This window comes from Astatotilapia calliptera, chromosome 1, assembly GCF_900246225.1.
Source record: "Astatotilapia calliptera chromosome 1, fAstCal1.2, whole genome shotgun sequence".
NCBI lineage: Eukaryota > Metazoa > Chordata > Actinopteri > Cichliformes > Cichlidae > Astatotilapia > Astatotilapia calliptera.
Window position 1 is genome coordinate 2826834 of NC_039302.1, and position 19054 is coordinate 2845887.

Consider the following 19054-nt stretch of genomic DNA (forward strand, 5'->3'; position numbering starts at 1 on the left):
CAGGACATGCTATATTGTATTTAGATAGAAGCTAGCGAGCTAACTTCCTGCTAACTTTTAACTCCGTTAAATGTCATAAATTCTGTTTTCATGGATGTTAAACTCAATTGTTACACCTGGTAGAGCAGAACGCTGATCATTTTATTAAAGATGAAAGACTTTAGACAGTTTTTCAACTCTCAGTAATGCCATAGTGATCGTTTGATATGTGGACCTGCAGCGGAGTTTAGACCCAGACACGGCTAGTGACGTCAGACTGAACGACCGGATAGCATGTCCTGACTGAGAGATTTCTGAAAAAATTCAAACGTACAGCTCTGTTATCACTTCCAACATAAATGAAGACAGAAAACTAAACAGCAGTGACGTTTGTAAGGTTACTGAAGTTGGGCTAGTTGATATATAATGATGTGCTACGTGATCGCTAGCGACACAGCTATGTTAGCATAACATAAACAGTGAAGCTGCAGGATGAACGCTAACACTTTTCCACTCGATAAAAGTTAACGTGAAGATTCCTGATGGTTAGAGACAAATGCAATCGCATGGCAGGATGCTGTAAACGGAGCAAACTTCAGTCAGGAGAACAACTGAGATAATCCATCCACAATACGAGGTTAGTCATTAATATACTTCAACAACATGGGAATAGACCAGCTGTGATAGAATACAGCATTAATGAATCAATGGTACAGAAGTGGAGGAAGCAAGAAGAATGAGTTGAATAAAGTTTGATTTATCTGACTGCTTTGTTTTGCTTAATGTGTCTTATATTCCCGTGCACCTTATGGTCTGAAAAATCCGTATTTGACTTTTTTATTTGGCACACTGCAGTTTAATGCTGCAAAGCACCTCTTTTTAACTTCAGTGGATATTATACATGGTTATGCTCAGGATATGTCAGCCCATTTCTACTGGAAATGCCTTTTGGTTAAACTTTCAGCAAGGAATTTACATTTGTACTGTTAAATTTTTATATAGCTTTAATGCACATAAAAACCAGCTTCTTGTTTAAGTGAAAATAAATGGATGGTGTTTTTTTTTGTGCTAGTAAAGTTGTGGAGTTGTATTTTGTCTCGCATCAATTATATCGTCAGTTATATCGTTATCGCAAATTTTCAGATATATATTTCGTGATAAATATTTTTGGCCATATCGCCCTGCTCTAATTTGTAATAAGTTGGAATAATTGAAACCATTAAAAACAAAAAGTGATTTAAGCCGATGAGGTCATGGTTGCAAAAAAATGTTGAATTATAACTGAGATGTAAAGGACAACTTCAGGATTTAGTGCTTGATCAACATAACCTTCAGAATCATCTGTTCTGTCATTCATTCTGCTGATCACTGGTAACTCAGTCCTTTCACCTGTGTTTTCACCCTCAACCTTTTCCCATATCTACCTCATAGTCCTTAGTGGCCTTTGTTGTGAACTAACATGCACTTCATGCAAAGATGCTATAGTGTGTATATCTACCACCAATGCATGGTTCTGGTGGGATGAGCAGCCTGACATTTATAGCAATGCTTCGGAGATCAACACCTTACACAAGACTTACCATCGTCCCGCCTAGCACCCACATGTCTGCCCTGGCTTTACACTGCCGTCACGCTGGTTTTAAAGGAGCGTGTTGTACAGGAAGCACAGGTTACTAAGAGATGGAGGACAGAAACTGCTCAGGACAGGATAATTGAAGCAATAATAGTGCATGCCAATCTCACACTCACACAGACTTTGACAGTATAGCTGTGTGCTGTGGTCTACTACCTTTACTGTTGCCTCATTGCTGGTATTAAATGGTACTGGGAGACTCAATTTTGACATCATCAGTTATACATTAAAATCTGATGAGACATAAACCTAATCAAGTCTTTAAGATTAAAAACCAAAAGAACATTCCACGTAATCTCGATACCTAACAGCACTCAGGGTTCTGTGGCCCGGAGATGTCTGTGTGTGCCTCCCCAGACTATCACTGACCCACCATCAACTTGGTAATACTGAGAAGGCAGCATAACGTCCTGTCACATGTGACATGTGCTCAGGGTGAACTTGCTCTCATCTGTGAACAGCACAGGGAGCCGCTGGTGTACCTGCCAATTCTGGTATTCTATGGAAAATGTCAGTCGGGCTCCACAGTGCTGGGCAGTGAGCACAGGACCCACCCGTGGCACATACTTGTGCCGTGAGAAGTGTTCAGGTGTGCTGTGGAAGATTATCTGGTTCCACCTGATTAGTACTCTAAGCGACCAGCGTGAGTAACAGGCAAAACAATCACATTGTCTTCCACTAGAGGGCAGTAAAACTACCTGCTCTAATTCAATGGGTTGCTAAATGCCAGTAAAACAGAAGAAGACGAAGAAGAAATGACATAATAGTCATGCTGTGAGATGATGCAGCATGAATAGCAATAGATAAATATTTGAAAAGAGGAAGTAGTCCGCCTGACCTGGTCCTGGAGAAAACTCTGATCCAGATGAGGGCCCTACCATGAGTAGTGGTCAGAAGAAACCAGCCAATTCTGCTATATCTGGTGCGTGGAGAAAAATGATCAATATGCTTTTCGGGACATTTTTGTTTGGTGTCGTGTGATTTTTGTAATGTGAAATATGTGCCGTGGCTCCAAAAGGTTGGGAAACACTGCACTAGAGAGTGTTGGGCTCTCAGTCCACCCTTCAGGAAGTCTGTTTCTGATTGTTTGGTCAAAGACATTGACACCAGTAGCCTGCTGGAGGTGTGGGGCTCTGGCAGTACTCATCCTGTTCCTCCTTCTACAAAGGAGCAGATACTGATCATGCTGATGGGTTATAGGTCCAGCTCTTGTAGTGTAACTGCGTGTCTCCTGAAATCTCCATGCTCTTGAGACTGTGCTGGAAGGCAACAGGACACCTTCTGGCTTTGGCACGTTGCAGCATTTTGGAGTCGTTGAACTACCTGTGCAACCTCTGAAGGGTCCAGGTATGATCTCGTGCTAGCAGTGGTACCACTGATCCTAGCCAAACGCAAAACCATTCAAAAAACAGGAAAGATGATGGGAGACCAGCGCACCAGGGAAAGATAGTTGTCTCATTGTGAGTCCTCCAGTGCACCTGTTAATAACTTCATTAACACCAAAGCAGCTAAGATGGATCAACAACTCCCTTAACTGACCAGATCACATGTCAATATCTCAGAAGTTAATTTGACTCGATGCTGATTAAACTTTTTTCTTGTATTTTTTAACAGTGTATATAAATTGAATGAATGAAGACAAATAGTCATTACATGTTGCTACGTTGTAAAGGTGAGGTGTTTGAAGGCACATTAACATTACTGTCACCTGTTTGCATATTTACCAGTCACATGATGTTGCTGTCATGTTTGTCCATGAGATTATGCTGTTGTCTCTGGGAGCATGGGGAAGAGTGGGTGAAGGTCCAGGATTTTAGAAATAGAAACAGTTTATTGACATTGCAAATTTATAAAATATGATTCATTTGTTTTGAACAACTTCTCTATTGCATTTGCTACACTGAAACGATTGTGTTTGGGGGGAAAAACATAATCGAACCACCTGAAAATGCAACTTTCATGAATGTCTTATTCAATTCATTGCAACAATACGTAGCAATGACACTTTAGAATTATGTTGTTTTGGTGATATTTGAATCAGTTCATTACAGCTAAATCTGTTTAATCCATTTAGTCCATCGCCTATCCTCTGGTCCAGCTGGTATCCAACAATGGTAGCGTACAATTTAGAAATTTTTACCAAGTGCTTTTTCTGTCTCTGCTTCATGCGCTGCCTCTTGTCCTGTGGGAGCACTCGTGTTGTAAGCGTGAAAAATACAGAAACAGCATGTGGACAGGGAGGGTGATTGTGTGTGTGTGGATTAAATCTCTTTTTCCACTGAAGTGCAGTGGATCGTTGGCTAACCTCCTCAGAGGTTGAATTGGGCCTCCTCATGCCTGACCGGACTCATTTCATCTTCTCAACGTGTGGTTGGTTGTGTTAATGGCGCCAATACATGGGTGGCTGTAGCTCAGGTGGCAGAGCAGGTCAGCCACTAATCAGAAGGTCGGTGGTTCGATCCCAGGCTGCATCCTGGCTGCATGCCAAATATCCTTGGGCAAGATACTAACCCCGTGTTTGCCTACTGGTGGTGGTCAGAGGGCCCGGTGGCGCCTGTGTCCGGCAGCCTCGCCTCTGTCAGCGCGCCCCAGGGCAGCTGTGGCTACAATGTAGCTTGCTATCGCCAGTGTGTGAATGTGTGTGTGAATGGGTGTGTGAATGGGTGAATGACTGAATGTAGTGTAAAGCGCTTTGGGGTCCTATGGACTAGAAAAGCGCTATACAAATGCAGGCCATTTACCAATACTGTCTTAAAGTGTGTTTATGCTGCACACAGCCGCTGTTGCATGTGTGTGTGTGTGTGTGTGTGTGTGTGTTAGGCTGATTTTCGTCGTCCTTGGAGATCGAAAGCTTCTTTTGTAAAATATGTATATCTCTATATACATATATATTTGGAGATTATGTTTATTTTACCATACTGTCAGTGGCTCACCTTTTGCATTGGGACCAAAATGCCCCCCTCCCCCCGAAATTAAAAGGAAAACAAAAAAGGGGAAAAAGAAAGTGTGAGGGCGTTGGGGTATGTTTTATATGAAGAAGATGATTGTAATTATTCTTACTTTATTCACTATTATTTCTTCAGTGTGGGAGTAGGCTAACTGGGCCTTTCTTGAACAGTTTTAATGTTTGTTTGTTTGTTTTTTATGTAAGGGCATGAACCTTATTCTTCCCGTATGTCAAGCCCAACCCAACATTTCCAAAGGGAACTGAAAACTTCACAGCTGAAAATAAGTGTCTGACATTTCAGATGATATGATCCCGGCCAAACTAATGCACTTTTCACAACTCCTTATCAATCATGTAATTAGTTTTATAACTTGGATTTGGCTGTTGTAGCTCTAACCACTGGTTCTCTCCCAAATAATGAAAATAATCTCATTCATAGACAACATATTATGCCATTTCTGAATGTCACCATTATGCACAAGGTGTCTTTTTGTCTTTCTGTGTCACTGCCTTGATGAACTAGGGATAGTGATGGTGGATAGGGCTGTGCGATATGACCAAAATCTCATATCCCGATATTAAGACATCTATCGTCCGATAACGATATAAATCACAAAAATGTAACATTTTCTGTAAATTCTGTGAATCTCGGGCAGCTCGACTTGCGTGAAGTGTTTCCAGCTGGGCGTCTTGAGCTTTATTGTGAAAGGTTTATGTGGAAAATAAACAAGCGGACACGCGATGCTGTTACCGTCGTTGTTGCTAACGACAACGCATAAAAACAGGCGCTTGTCCGTCCGTAGTGTGGTTATATTAAATATAAGAGAAAGAGAGAACTTTAATAAATTAATATAGCCACTACAGTGACCATCAAAACCATGAAAAAATATTGCCGTAAACAGTTTATTTTGCGACACCACGAAACAAACGATAGCGTAAAATGCAACGATAGACGTATCGTCATCTGATATATATCGTTATATCGAACAGCCCTAATGGTGGATGTCAAGATATAAGCCCATAATGTTCATGAATGAAGGTTAGAGTGGTGTCTGTGGAATAAGTAGGTGTAACAGATAGGAGACCCTGGTTTGTGTCCCACTTGAACTTTTGGGTTTTGCTTGGTTGATGTGGGGCATTAAACAGTACTTATAGCACCTTTATATATAGAAAATATCATGGTTTTATTTGAAATACATTTATTTCATTGAAAAATTATGAATTGGAAGCACGTCATGCAGCTCTGCCAAAGGATGCCTTCTGCACAACTGAAACACACCAAAGGGATTAAGCCTAAACGAATATATTAGTTGTTAAGAAACAAGGAAACTAAGTTTGTCTGACCTGGAGATGGTGCTGGCCAGTGCAAGTGGTACAAAACAAAGTCATCTTTAGGTAATATTGATTGAAATGCTCGTAAATTCATATAACAATTTATGTGTATGTCAGATTCCCCCCGTCTGTCTTATGTCGGTAAGTAAGAAAAGCTATTTTTAGAGATTTGAATTACAACAAAAATTGCATTTTAAGAAGTGAAGACCAAACATTCTTAGTAGGGCTGGGCGATATGGCCTAAAATTCATATCGCAATATAATTTGAAGCATGTACGGTAACGATATATATCACGATATATTCTTTTCTTCTGTATAACGTATTTTCTACACTAAAAATCCTTTAATTTTCTCAAAAATCGAGAGTGTGCCTTATGTATGAATTGTGGTTGTGCTTACTGACCTCGAACAGATTTGGGCGTGCAGAAATCTGTTAAAAAATGTTTTAGTACAACTTTAGTAAGCCGCACTGCTTGATGGATTATCAGAGCATTACGGCTGCTGTAGTGAGGCGCTTTGCGGAGTAATCTGGGTCCAAAACTCCGTCCGCTTCAGGTCCCAAAGTCAAACGAACACTAAGAGTTAAAAACGGTCTAAATTCTTTCATCTTTAATTAAATCATCAGCGTTGCTGCGTTACCAGGTGTAACAATTAAGTTTAACATCCATGCATCCATGAAAACAGAATTTATTAAATTTAACGGAGTTAGAAGTTAACAGGAAGTTAGCTCGCTAGTTTACACCTAAACATTTCATACCATGTTCTGACTGAGAGATTTTTGAAACTAATTAAAACGTACAGCTCTGCTACCACTTCCAACATAAATGAAGACAGAAAACTAAACAGCAGTGACGTTTGCAGGGTTACTGAAGTTGGGCTAGCTGGTATATAATGATGTGCTACGTGATTGCTAGCGACACAGCTATGTTAGCATAACATTAGCACAGTGAAGCTGGAGGATGAACGCCAACTTTTTTTCCACTCGATAAAAGTTAACGTGAGGGATTCTGGTGGTCAGGGACAAATGCAGTCGCATAGCAGGATGCTATACACGGGCCAAACTTCAGTCAGGAGAACAACTGAGATCATTCATCCACAATACGAGGTTAGTTATTAATATACTGCAACAACATGGGAATAGAGCAGCTGCGAGAGAATTCAACATTAATGAATCAATGTTACAGAAGTGGAGGAAGCGCAGTTTTTGGCTTTCCCCATATTTCAAAAGTGCTTCATCTCTTTGCTATGACTGTCGCCCGCCATAATTTGCAGATGATAATGTTTTTAGCTGCTGCAGTGCTTTCGACCAAAACAGGCGCAGCTTGATGACATCATCAACATGCGATAGAGCGATATAGTCAAAATTTCTATCGTTGGCCAAATTTATATTGTTTATATCATTTATATCGCCCACCCTTAATTCTTAGGTAAATTAGGCTCTTTTACTGTGATGGTGCTTTTGTACCTGCGCGACCTTTAGCCTGTCATCATTCAGAATGACTGAACCTCTCGAGTGACACGGCAGCGATGGAGCGGACAGCAGATACGTGGAATTGTTCTGACTGTAGTCCTCCGCATAGGACAGCGTCTACCCTTTAACTGTGATTAACCACTGACCTTCATCCGCTCACTGTCACATCAGCCAGCCTGCGCTCCGCATGATTGTTGCTCATGTATTCTGATTGATGCCGCTGCACAGTGAGGAGGCTGTGAAGGCTGCTGGCTTCGTCTCACTAAATCACGAAGATATCTGCAGGGAAACAACTGGGCACACCGCCTGATAGTTATCCAGCAGCTCTGGCAGCAGGGTGGGAGACGCTCCCTGGTGATCACTGAGATGCAGACATCTCCTCTGACTTTATTGCTTTTCTTCTGTTATTCTTTACTTTTTACTCTTCTTTCCTCCTCCATTCCGATCTTTTCCCGCTTCCTTTCCATTTTTTCTGCATTCTTTCCCTTTTATCTTGTCCTTTTATCTTTCCATACTCTTCTCCAGTTTTGCACTTCTCTCTTTCCTTCTTACATCTTTGTTGTATTAGATTTGCACAAAGATGTTCTGTCTGTCGTTTTTATGGAATACATCTGCATTGCTTCATAAACTGCTTCATTGTTCTGTCTCTTCTGTTGGTTCACACAAAACAGTCATCGTCAGGACTAGCGGTTTGATTGTGGGATTGTGATTGGATACTGGAGTGGACTGGGCTTTTCGTGGTTCCAAGATCACCGAGACATCATAGCAACAGATGGCGGTTTGATTACCGAGTAGATGTTCCAATCTATTGCCACTTGTGCCCCTCAGCCCGGCATCATGTTTCAGTTAAATAGAGATTTGGAAGCATCATCAGTGCTGATAATTCATTAAGAGTATCTATCAGGTGTGGAGGCATCAGTCAGGAGCTCTGAGCCCCTAATGAAACATGACACCTGGCATGTGACAAGAACTGGTAAAATTAGGCATCACCATAACGCTCAGACTGAGTTTTGACATGATTGTATTCAGGCTGCATTCTGAAATCTTAGTGCACTTTACACCTGTGGACCACAACACACTGTCTACTGTCAGCCAATAAAGTTGCACATTGAGTTAAGTGTGGACATCAAAATCATAAAACCTATTATGTGGATTCACTTGGTACAACACATAAGTATCGGATATCAGCAGAAAGCACTTTGAGGACTCAGTAGTAGAGATGGACCGATCCGATATTACCTATTGGTATAAATTACTGGATCGGATATCGGAGAGAAATAAAAAATGTAATCCGATCCATTAAATATCAAAAAAGCACCTCACAAAACTTGCGACATGGCGTGTCAAGGTGCCATTCATACAGGTAACGAGTGGGGGACAGAAAAGCTTCGTACAGAAGACGTTACAGGTCTGTGAGAGCCAGAGATTTTCCTTGTTTGAGGTGACCAAATACTTATTTTCCACCCTGATTTACGAATAAATTCTTTACAAATCCTACCATGTGGATTCATGGATTTTTTTTTCACATTCTGTCTCTCACAGTTGAAGTGTACCTCTGGTGCAAATTACTGACCTCTGTCATCATTTTAGGTGGGGGAACTTGCACAATCGGTGGCTGACTAAATACTTTTTTGCCCCACTGTATATAATGTCATTGAGAGCACAGACACCTCTGACAACAGAAGCCCAGCTCATCAAACCTTCTGCTTATGAGAAACAGCCAAGACGAATAAAGTTGGCTCAAAGAGTAGCATTAAAGAAGGAGGAGCTAAAGCCACTTGTTTACAGAGTGGATGAACTGTCAGCCTGCATCAAGGCCCAGTGTGTGATACACAGCGACTATTTTTGAACGATGAGTCATGGAAAGCTCAGGTCCCAGAATAAAAATCCAGAGCTTTAAATGAGCAGAAGAGGTTGTTAGAAATACCAACAGCAATATATTTTTAAATTCTGTCTTTCAGATAAAGATAAGGCTCGAAAACGACTTTGAATGGGTTCAGCTTAGAGATACTCCATCTCTGACTGACAGTGTCCAAGATATGAATGTGTTCTAAAGCTATAATGGCTTTACATTAATGCATCATTAATGTTAATTCAATTTAAAGCCGACACTTCTTTGTGTCTTATAGGCTGTATTATGCATGCTCTAACTTGATAAAAGCTGATATGCTAATGCCTTTTTGATGACACTGAGCAAAGCTTGAGACCTCAATGGAGAGGATGAGGCAAAGTTAATTAAGTTGAGCGGAGATGGTGGTTGAAGGATAGACGAGTCTCCGACGTGATCACAGTAACAGTGTTTCACCTGTGCTGCCGCTCGCTTTTACTCCCACCCCACCCCCAGCCTTCTCTACGTGCCTTCACACTTTATTACCACACATTAAAAAACCATATGGGTCGTAATCGAGCTTAATAAATGTCAGCGTCGTAGCTCGCACGGGGACGGCCGGGGTTCAACGTCTGTTTGTCTTGTACATGAGTATAATTAGCCTCTGCCATGCTACAGTGTGTGCCCGATTGTGTGAGGAGATGAAAATGAGGCTAATTAGATGTGATAGCAGGAGGCTGGGCTGATGTGCTGCACCTGCAGCCATCCTGCTTTGAGAGCGCTTGTGGGAGGTGGGAACATGCACACCTCGTTACCTAAAGTGTGCTGACCATAGATTGCATCGCTATAATGTTAAAAATACTGACCAGTGAAAGGTATAACACCAAGACGTGTACCTCCTACCTGAACATTGTTGCAAACTAAGCACACTGGTGGCATTTACACTGTCCTGTGGGAAAGTGCAACTAGACTGAGGAACAACAAAGAGTTCATGGCATTGGCCTCCCAACACATCAGATAGCAATCCAAACAATCATCATGTGCCAGGACAAGCCTGATCCACCGGGACCTCACTCCATATCCCTGACAACGGAAAGGATCTGATGGAGAATTTGTCAGAACAAGTTCCCGGGAGAACCCCAGAGCTCCTGGGTTCATTCACGCTCCAACTGGTCAGAGCTGTTATGAGAAGCACACAATATTTAATCCTGGTAGTTTTAATGGCTGATTGTTGCACAGACAAATCGATGAGATGACGACAACAAAAAATCTGCAGTAAGGTTAGGGTTAACCGCCACCAACATTAGCAGGACGCTTACATTAGAGCTGCTTATTGTGTGTTTTGTTTGGGTTTCTGGCAATGTGTGGAATTACCACAATTAGGGAGGGGATAGGCTAACATATGAAACAGGACATGGCTGCCGTGTGATGCATTTATTTCAACAAAGTAACTGTATTCTAATTATAACTTATTTAAGCGGTAACTGTAACAGAATACAGTTACTCATATTTTGTGTTTTAAATATGTAACGCTGGTACATGTACTCTATTACTCCCCAACACTGCCTGCAGGCAAGATTTTTGAACGTTGGCAGTGCAAATTGCATATTTTCCACACAATTCCATAACTTCCAGCTCTGTCACAGGGAAAGGAGTGAGCCGTGTGGGAGAAATAAATGAGGATCCATGTGAAGGTGGTTTATTGTAACATAAAATACAAGGAGAAAAATGGCAAAACAGAGCTAAAGCTAAACTGTACTGGGACAAAACTAAACTACAAAACAGCAAACCAGAACACGAACATGAAGGCGAGTCAGCAGAGGCATATGGAGGGTGATAGCAGGGAGAACACACGGTAGATTCACAGACAGACCAGCAACCAGTGCACCAGTAGACACACAGAAGAACACAGGGAGACAATCTGAATACACTCACATGAGACACAGACCTACACAATAAAACAGGAAACCCCTTCACAAAGACGCAGACTAAACACAGAAGTGAACCTACACTAAACATAAGACACAAACCCTAAAAACGAATAAACAGAAACAGAGAATTCTAATAATAATCAACAAAGCGCAGAAAATAATCCATGATGCAAAAATAAACCAAAACATAAGAAACTCAGACCCAGCACCGTGACAATTACCAGCATTGACAACGCAGGCAGCTTCAGATATGAAGTAAGACTTGTTTTTCATTTTCTTTCTTTCTTTTTTTTTTTATTGGAAATGCAAATAAATGTAGAAAAACTTGATTGCATTTTATATTATCTTCCACAGACTATGTGACCATTGTGAGGAAAAGTTTTTACATTTAACACTTCATTCATAAAGTGACCAGAACGTTGTCCAGCGGGAAAAAGAACCTTTTTTCTCTCATTTCTTAACTTTGTCATCCGAGTGCATTTGACAGCTAGCCTGTTGTTTTCTGTTTTTTACTATCACACAGTAGTAACTGCTTTACAGCTGATTTTAACCTCATCATGTCAGCATCTTTGCAGATTCTTTCAGTATTACTGTTGACATGGATATTTCTCATTACTAATCTTGACTTCCAAATATGACAGCAGCTCGCCTGGTATTCTGAAAAGCCATTTAATTAAACTCATGGACAGTTTTTTTTTGGAGAGCTGGTCTCACTTGAGTTTGCTTCATTGGGCTCTATTTGCATTTGTGCAAAAAAAGAAAAAGGTTAATAATTATTTTTAGTTTGCTTTGAGGGCTGAGAGAGACCGAGCATAAAACACACTGAGTACATCCTTGGCCTCTTTTACTGCCTCCCGTTTCTACCTCGACCACACATAGACATGTTGCAAGGGTGTCTGTTGAAACAGTGATGATTAGAGGGAGGGCAAAATGATCAATATTATTATTTTCTGTTAATGCAGCTTAAATTTCTTATATCAGAACGATTAAAATCAAATGTTTTATGCCTTTGCAGCCAACAGAGATGGATTTAACCCTGAAAAATTAACCTGATGATATAAAGAAATGCGTCGCCTTTCTCACCAGCTTTGGGAGAACAGTTGCAGGTTAACCAGAAGAAAGGGAAACGCTGGCGTGGTCTGGGAAACAAATACTCCAAAGATTAAAGGAAATTCTTCTCTTATTTGTTTGCTGCAGCCAGCACAGCTCACTGTGACCGAGCTTTGATAGAAACAGAATGTCATTTTCAGGCGTCCTCTGCCTGCTCTCTCAGACCTGTCACATCACCCTAAGCAGGAACACCAGAGGATCACTCCCATCTCAGGCCAGCCTGTTGACACATAAAGAGCAGGAAGCGTGTCGTGAGGACAGAGTGAGTGATGACGGACTGATGGCATTTATGTGTTCTCCTGCTTAAAGCACAGCAGTGATGAGAGTCTGCAATCAATAGATGTCAGTGGTGTAGTGTAGATCCCCACTGACTTCAACACTCAAAACGGCAACAATCAAGCAACTCCCCTTTAAGAAAGCACTCGGTGACAGTGGAAAGGAAAAACTCCTTTTTAACAGGAATAACAGGCTCGGGGAGGGACGGCCATCTGCCTCGACAGACAGCTGATCATCAGTTGTTGTACAGGTCAGGCGCTCACAGTGTAATCAAGTCAGAGTGTGACACACTGAGCTGTCTCACAGTTCAGTTCAGTTTTATTTATACAACAGCAGTCGCCTCCAGAAGGTAAGGAATACGTATCCGAGTATCCGTAATTGATTGATTGTAATCTGTGTGCCACGTCCAGATCAATGTGTAACTTTTATGCAATGAGTGTTTTTTGTGTATTTTTGGTGACATGGAGAAGGTAAAACATGCCTTTATTTCAACATGGCTTGACTGCTGTAATGCTGTTTTTTTGGAGTCAGCCAACGATCTCTTGCTCGTCTTCAGCTCATTCAAAATGCTGCTGCCCGCCTCTTAACTGTTACCCACAGCAATGAACGTGTAACATCTGTCCTGTCTTCTCTTCATTGGCTTCCTGTTCGTCACAGAATTAATTTCTAAGTCCTAACACTGGTTTATAAATGCCTTAATGGTCTTGCTCCCCCATACCTTTCTGAGTTACTTCAGCCTTATATTCCTTCACGGACCCTCAGATCAGCTGACCAGCTGCTGTTGGTTGTCCCAAAATCAAGGCTTAAACGTAGAGGAGAATGAGCCTTTTCAGTTATGACCCCAAAACTTTGGAATACGCTGCCTTTAAATATTAGACGGGCACCTTTGTTTCCTGTTAAAATGCTTTTGAAAACACACCTTTTTTCGATAGTGTTCAGACTGGCTTGAGTTGAAATGGTTTCTATGTGTTTTATTATGTTTTATGTGAGTGTCAGTGGTTGTATGTTTTGTTTCTGTACAGCACTTTGGGCAAACTTTTTGTCTTTAAACGTGCTATATAAATAAACTGGATTTGGATCTTCTGTCTAAAACTGCAATAAATCAAACTACCATTAAAAATGAGAGATTGTGATTTCTTTGTCCCCCTATGGATTCAGCATTCATCGCCCTCTGGTGGTTTCCTTCCTGTGTGATAAGCTTTGAATGTTTTCTGCTTTCAGACTGGATTGTCTGACTCGACATCACTCTTGTTCCCCGTTTAGCGATCTGTCCACAGGATTTACATTAGAGCAGCAGACATAAATGGCTCCGAGATGCTTAATAAGATATCAGACTGTGGGTGTCCACAGAGAAAATAGTGCTATACTTTACTTTGTGCAGCACAGAGGTCTAAACTCTGTTTACCCTCCGGCCTGCTGAGGTGCCAACTGGCAGTAAATCCTGAGCACAGCAGGCAGGTTAGCACTTAAACAGCTTTGGGCAACATCTGTGCAACTACTGTATCATTTCATGACACTCACCTGCTGGCAACAATGATTTAAAGCTCCTCTCATATAATCTGCTGTTATGTACTCTTCTGCAACACGTGTTTTGCAGGTTTTTTGGTGGGGCTTGTTTTTTAGATAATAAAATATCACTCAAACAAAATAAAGACATTCATAGCGATGTGTGTGCATATTTGAAATGAGGCAGCCAGTTGATTCTGCATTCAGACTGCTTCCTGTGAATCGGTCAAATACTGGAGTCCTTCATCTAACACGAAAACATGTTTTTGTCCGAACATTCGTCCATCTCTTCAAATCAGGAGACTCAAAAACTGAAATGAGTCATCGAGCGTTTTGCTGTTCAGATGTGTAATCACACACTGAGCTGGACGCAGGATGAGTAATCCCTGCTCTGACAGTTCAAAATAAATATATAGAAACATCCTCAAGTGTCTGAGATGTGCAGGCGCCGTTTATCGCAGCCGTCGCAGAAACGTGTCTGTTTGTGTGGCACGTTAACAGTCACCTCTGTGGTATCACGTCAGCTTTTAAAGTTAGACAAATGTACAAGCTGAAAGTGTGAGAAACTTTTAGCCCTCATTATGAGTGTTGTTATTCAGAACATCGGGCTGTCTGCTTCCATCTTTTTGAATCTTTTTCTTGTGTTTGTCTTCAGGTGGAGCGGGAGATAGCTATTCTCAAACTCATAGAGCATCCTCACGTTTTAAAGCTGCACGACGTCTACGAAAACAAGAAATACCTGTGAGTATACCCCTCCCTCAGTCAACACTGTTGACACACTCTTTTTTTAAAATATAATGTGTGAAAATACAGTTTTGTTTTTCTTTATTGTTTAACAGAGTTAGGAGAGTTTGTAGGCTTTGAATATAGCAGGTACTGCGTTAAAGCAGCGGTCCCCAACCCCCGGGCCTCGGACCGGTACCGGTCCGTGAGTCGTTTGGTACCGGTCCATGAGAGTTGAGGCTCAGGTGTGAAATGTATAGTTTTCAGGGTTTTTATCAGTTTTCAGCGTTATTTTGTTATCATTTTTATCGTTTTTATTGTTAACTCGGTTTTCCTGGGTCTTTTCACCTGTGTTATGAATAAATCTTCTTTTTTTCGGTACCGGTACTAGTTTTATTTTGTTGTATTTATCCGCGACACCTTAAAGGCCGGTCCGTGAAAATATTGTCGGGCATAAACCGGTCCGTGGCGCAAAAAAGGTTGGAGACCGCTGCATTAAAGTGCTCGTCCAAATGTTAATGTATCCAGGAGAACTTTAGCTTTGAACTTTTTAACTCGCGCTGCCACAAGTTTCAAATAAAACTGACTGATAAGTGTGAAGTAGTCAGACTCGAACGTCAAGGAACGTGATGGGGAAGCAGACTTAGGTTTCCAGAGGTGAGCAATTTATTTACAGTGAACTCCATCTTACGTGAAACTTAACAAAACTTCCCCCCAAAGTAACTAAATTAACAAAACTCAAAGTACATGGATGCAGCAACACAGCTCACCTCTCCTCCCTCAGTCTGGCAGAGACTGGCTGTGTATAGGCCCATCAATTTCCCTTCAGTTAGTGCAGCCAGTGCCACTCACTAGAGCTGACCGACCTAAAACTCTACACAGATGACTAAGAATGACAAAAACCTCCTCTCACTTCTGATTAGCACATTTACACAGCTAAACGGCTCTATTTATAAAAACAAAAGATTCAACAAATCCATTCGGACCTGGAAACAAACAAAAGGAAGCATTTCTATGGTAGAAGAAACCCCTCCTCTTGGTTCAACCTGCTGATGTCATATCTGACATCATCAGCACTTTAAAATGAGGAAATGCTAGGCGGGCCTTTCCCCACACCTGACCTGCATGAAGACTGAAAGAAAGAACAAAGTATGAACAAATGACTTAATCTGCAACATAATAAAATATAAAGAAACGTGTAACTGAGTATTTACCTTAATTTGCCAGCAACAGAACGCTTGCACAAACAAGCCCAGGTTAGTCGGACAGCAGTGTTACTTTGATACAATAATGTGCATAACGTGCAAGAAAAGTCAACACATCTGGGACCCGTGGAGAGCATTACAATTGCTCATCTACTTTGTCACAATGAGCATGATGCCAACTCAAATTAACAACAGCACGAAGGCCTTTCATCAGTCCGCTTAAACCTGAAGAAATCGAACCCATTCATCCAGAGTTGAGTTATAAAAATATAAATATATAAAATGCTAATCTAGTAAGTAAACGTGGTGTATTGTTAAAATGAATATAGTCATTATTAGACACATTCATTTTCAAATTATGGGTAATAAATTTATTCATATTTTTTTAGATTAAGTCATTCATTCATCCTCAACTTCAGGCCTCAAAGATGATTCAGACACGGTGTCCATAAACAAGCTTGGAAACTGTTGCTATTGTGAATCCACAGAGAACGATGCTACACTCTCATATTAGGAGAATTGTAATTTTGCGACGGCTCTTTAACGGCTGACAAACAGCACTGATAAATCAAACGTCTAACTAACAGTCGGCAGCACTGTACAACAGTACAACGTTTACACGAGCAGCAATCTGAGCTCCGGGATTTGATTAGAAATGCTTCTTTGGTTCCCGTCACTTTAACCGGCCCCCGGCGACTCAAGCGTTCGTGTACGGGTTTTATTGTATACATTAATCTCATGCATGTGATGGCTGCGCTCCAGTGGCGTGGCTTAATATGTTGTTCAATAATTGATAAAGGTGCTGCTGTCAAATGGAGCGGGAATTTGTTTTCTTAATGTTGCGAGGACGGGGACGAATGGTCATCATGGATGCAAACAGTTTGAAATTCTCACACTCACAAATCACGCCCGAGCGTGTTTTTAATTTAAATAGCTGTGATGGGTAAATGCTTGAGCAGATCCCTTAATCTGCTAATAAATCAGGCCCCGGGGAAGACGGGCTGCAGGAGGAGCCGGCTCAGCACAGGAGATGGATAAAACCACAAACCCACATGGGTTGTGGATTTTCTCAGGGATTTATGTTGTGCATCAATGTGGTGACTGCAACACATCACAGCTAAATACTCTTTAGTTTATAACCCAATTATTTCAATAATGCTTCTTTCGATTTGAGGTGAACATGAACCAGAGGATCTGTAGGGACTCGGATGGGAAGTACATTTAATGTAATGTTACATGATTGGAGGTTCTTTACTAACAAAACTGTGGGAGATCTTTTAGTTTTGGTCCAGTAAATTACACAGATTTCTGTTATCGTGTGTTTTACTTTACTATTTTATAGCAAAAATTGCGACGGCTGAAATAAGGTTTGTCATCTCAGGTTGTGTTACATTTCTAGGCAGCAATCAAACTGAAAGCGACTGACCACGAGAGGTCGCTTTTCTCGAATTGTTTCTATCTGCAGAAACATTCTGGCTAATCCGAGGCGTGTTTTCAACACATTACTGATTAGTTCAACACACAACTAATCATTCCCTTTATATGTCTATGCGTCTTCTTACTTTGCCTTGGAGTTAGGGCTGCTCAATTAATCGAATTTTAATCACGATTACGATCTGGGCTTTCAACGATCATTAAAAATGACTGAGCCGATTATTAGCCCCTCCCTCATTTATCCGCGACACCTTAAAGGCCGGTCCGTGAAAATATTGTCCGTGGCGCAAAAAAGGTTGAGACCGCTGATTAAGAGGACCCGAGGGAAGCTCAGAAAGCTAAGCAGAAGTTATTTAGAGAGGAGAGTGACTGCTGTTGGTTGAAAAGAGAGGTTTAAAAAAACAAAAAAAACAAACTTCAGTGGTGTTGCACACTATTTTATATTATTTTTTAAAGTCATTATTCAATAAATTGTTATCCCTTTAAAGCCGGTAAGAGCAGCACACTGTTTTGTGTAACTATTTTTAAATCCCTGTAGAACCTGAACCGTGTAAGCTAGCGCAATAATCTGTTTTGCATATGAAACTTACATCTTATGCCATCAGCTTGTCCTCGGTCACGGTTTCCTTCCACATAAATTGCATAAAAAGCGCTTGCAGGAACAAAAACATAATATTCCAGAAACACGCTTTGCCGATCCGATCAGCTGTTCGTAACACTTCGCACATTGAAACAGACTCACCGCTAACTATCACATGTCCGCCATTTCCTGCCCGAAACCGGAAGTGATGTCATTTTCGCGGAAAATGTAGTTGTTTTTTTTTTACTTGTAGGCCTTAAAAGCCTATACTGGTCATGTTTGACTTTTCTGAATAGTTTCTGGGATGCTTAGAACTCGAATTGCACTGCTGGAAATAGTTTATTTTTCTTTGCAAATTTGCATCATAGGATTGTTTTTGTTTTTCCTGCAGTATATAAAAATTGCTGTATCTCCAAAATAAAACTATGAAGACACTCAAAATAAATTTCCTGTTGTTGTAAACTATTTTTTGCAACTTTTTTGTATTTAAAGTTTTGAGGGATAAGCCTCTTAAATTTCTCCAAGTAGAAATATATGTTAAAAAACAAAAACAATTTTCAATTTTTTTGTAGTTTATTGCACTTTTTTGCAATTAATGTAGTTACTATGGACTTAATGCATACATATTATTAAAATATGGGCTATAACAGTTGTATAGCAACTTGAAATGCTCCCACAAATGGCACTACAACATGTAAAAAATAATATAAGCTCTGGCGGACTTGGTTCTATAGTAGGTCTTAAAGGGTTAAATAAATATCGTCAAATAATCGAGATTATCATTTTTGCCATAATCGAGCAGCCCTACTTGGAGTCACAACAAAAATGGAAAGCAGGCCGATGTTCGCACACATTGCAGAGGACGGGGTTCAGACGCACCCTAAACCATTGGTTGTGTGTCTTCACTCAAAGTGTTCGGCTAAAAGTCCCTCACACTTTCAGCTTCTACATTTGGCTAAGTGGCACGATGTCACATGCACGTGGTAGTGGTCACACAAACATTTCTGCGACAGTTGTGATAAAGACTTGCAGCTGCAACACAATTTATTAACCTTCACTTCATCACTTCAAGATAATGATCTTATCTTTTGGAGGGAAG

General features: G+C 40.9%; 1 protein-coding gene across 13 annotated transcripts in view; it reads left to right on the top strand.

The window, feature by feature from the left end:
* LOC113007008 (serine/threonine-protein kinase BRSK2-like) overlaps positions 1 to 19054 on the top strand; it is a 145777-nt gene that overhangs the window by 80137 nt on the left and 46586 nt on the right. For all 13 annotated transcript variants that reach the window (XM_026143349.1, XM_026143433.1, XM_026143858.1 and 10 more), the window contains exon 3: positions 14669 to 14754. In XM_026143349.1, coding sequence (XP_025999134.1) covers positions 14669 to 14754 — 86 coding nt within the window. The remainder of the gene's footprint in view (positions 1 to 14668; positions 14755 to 19054) is intronic.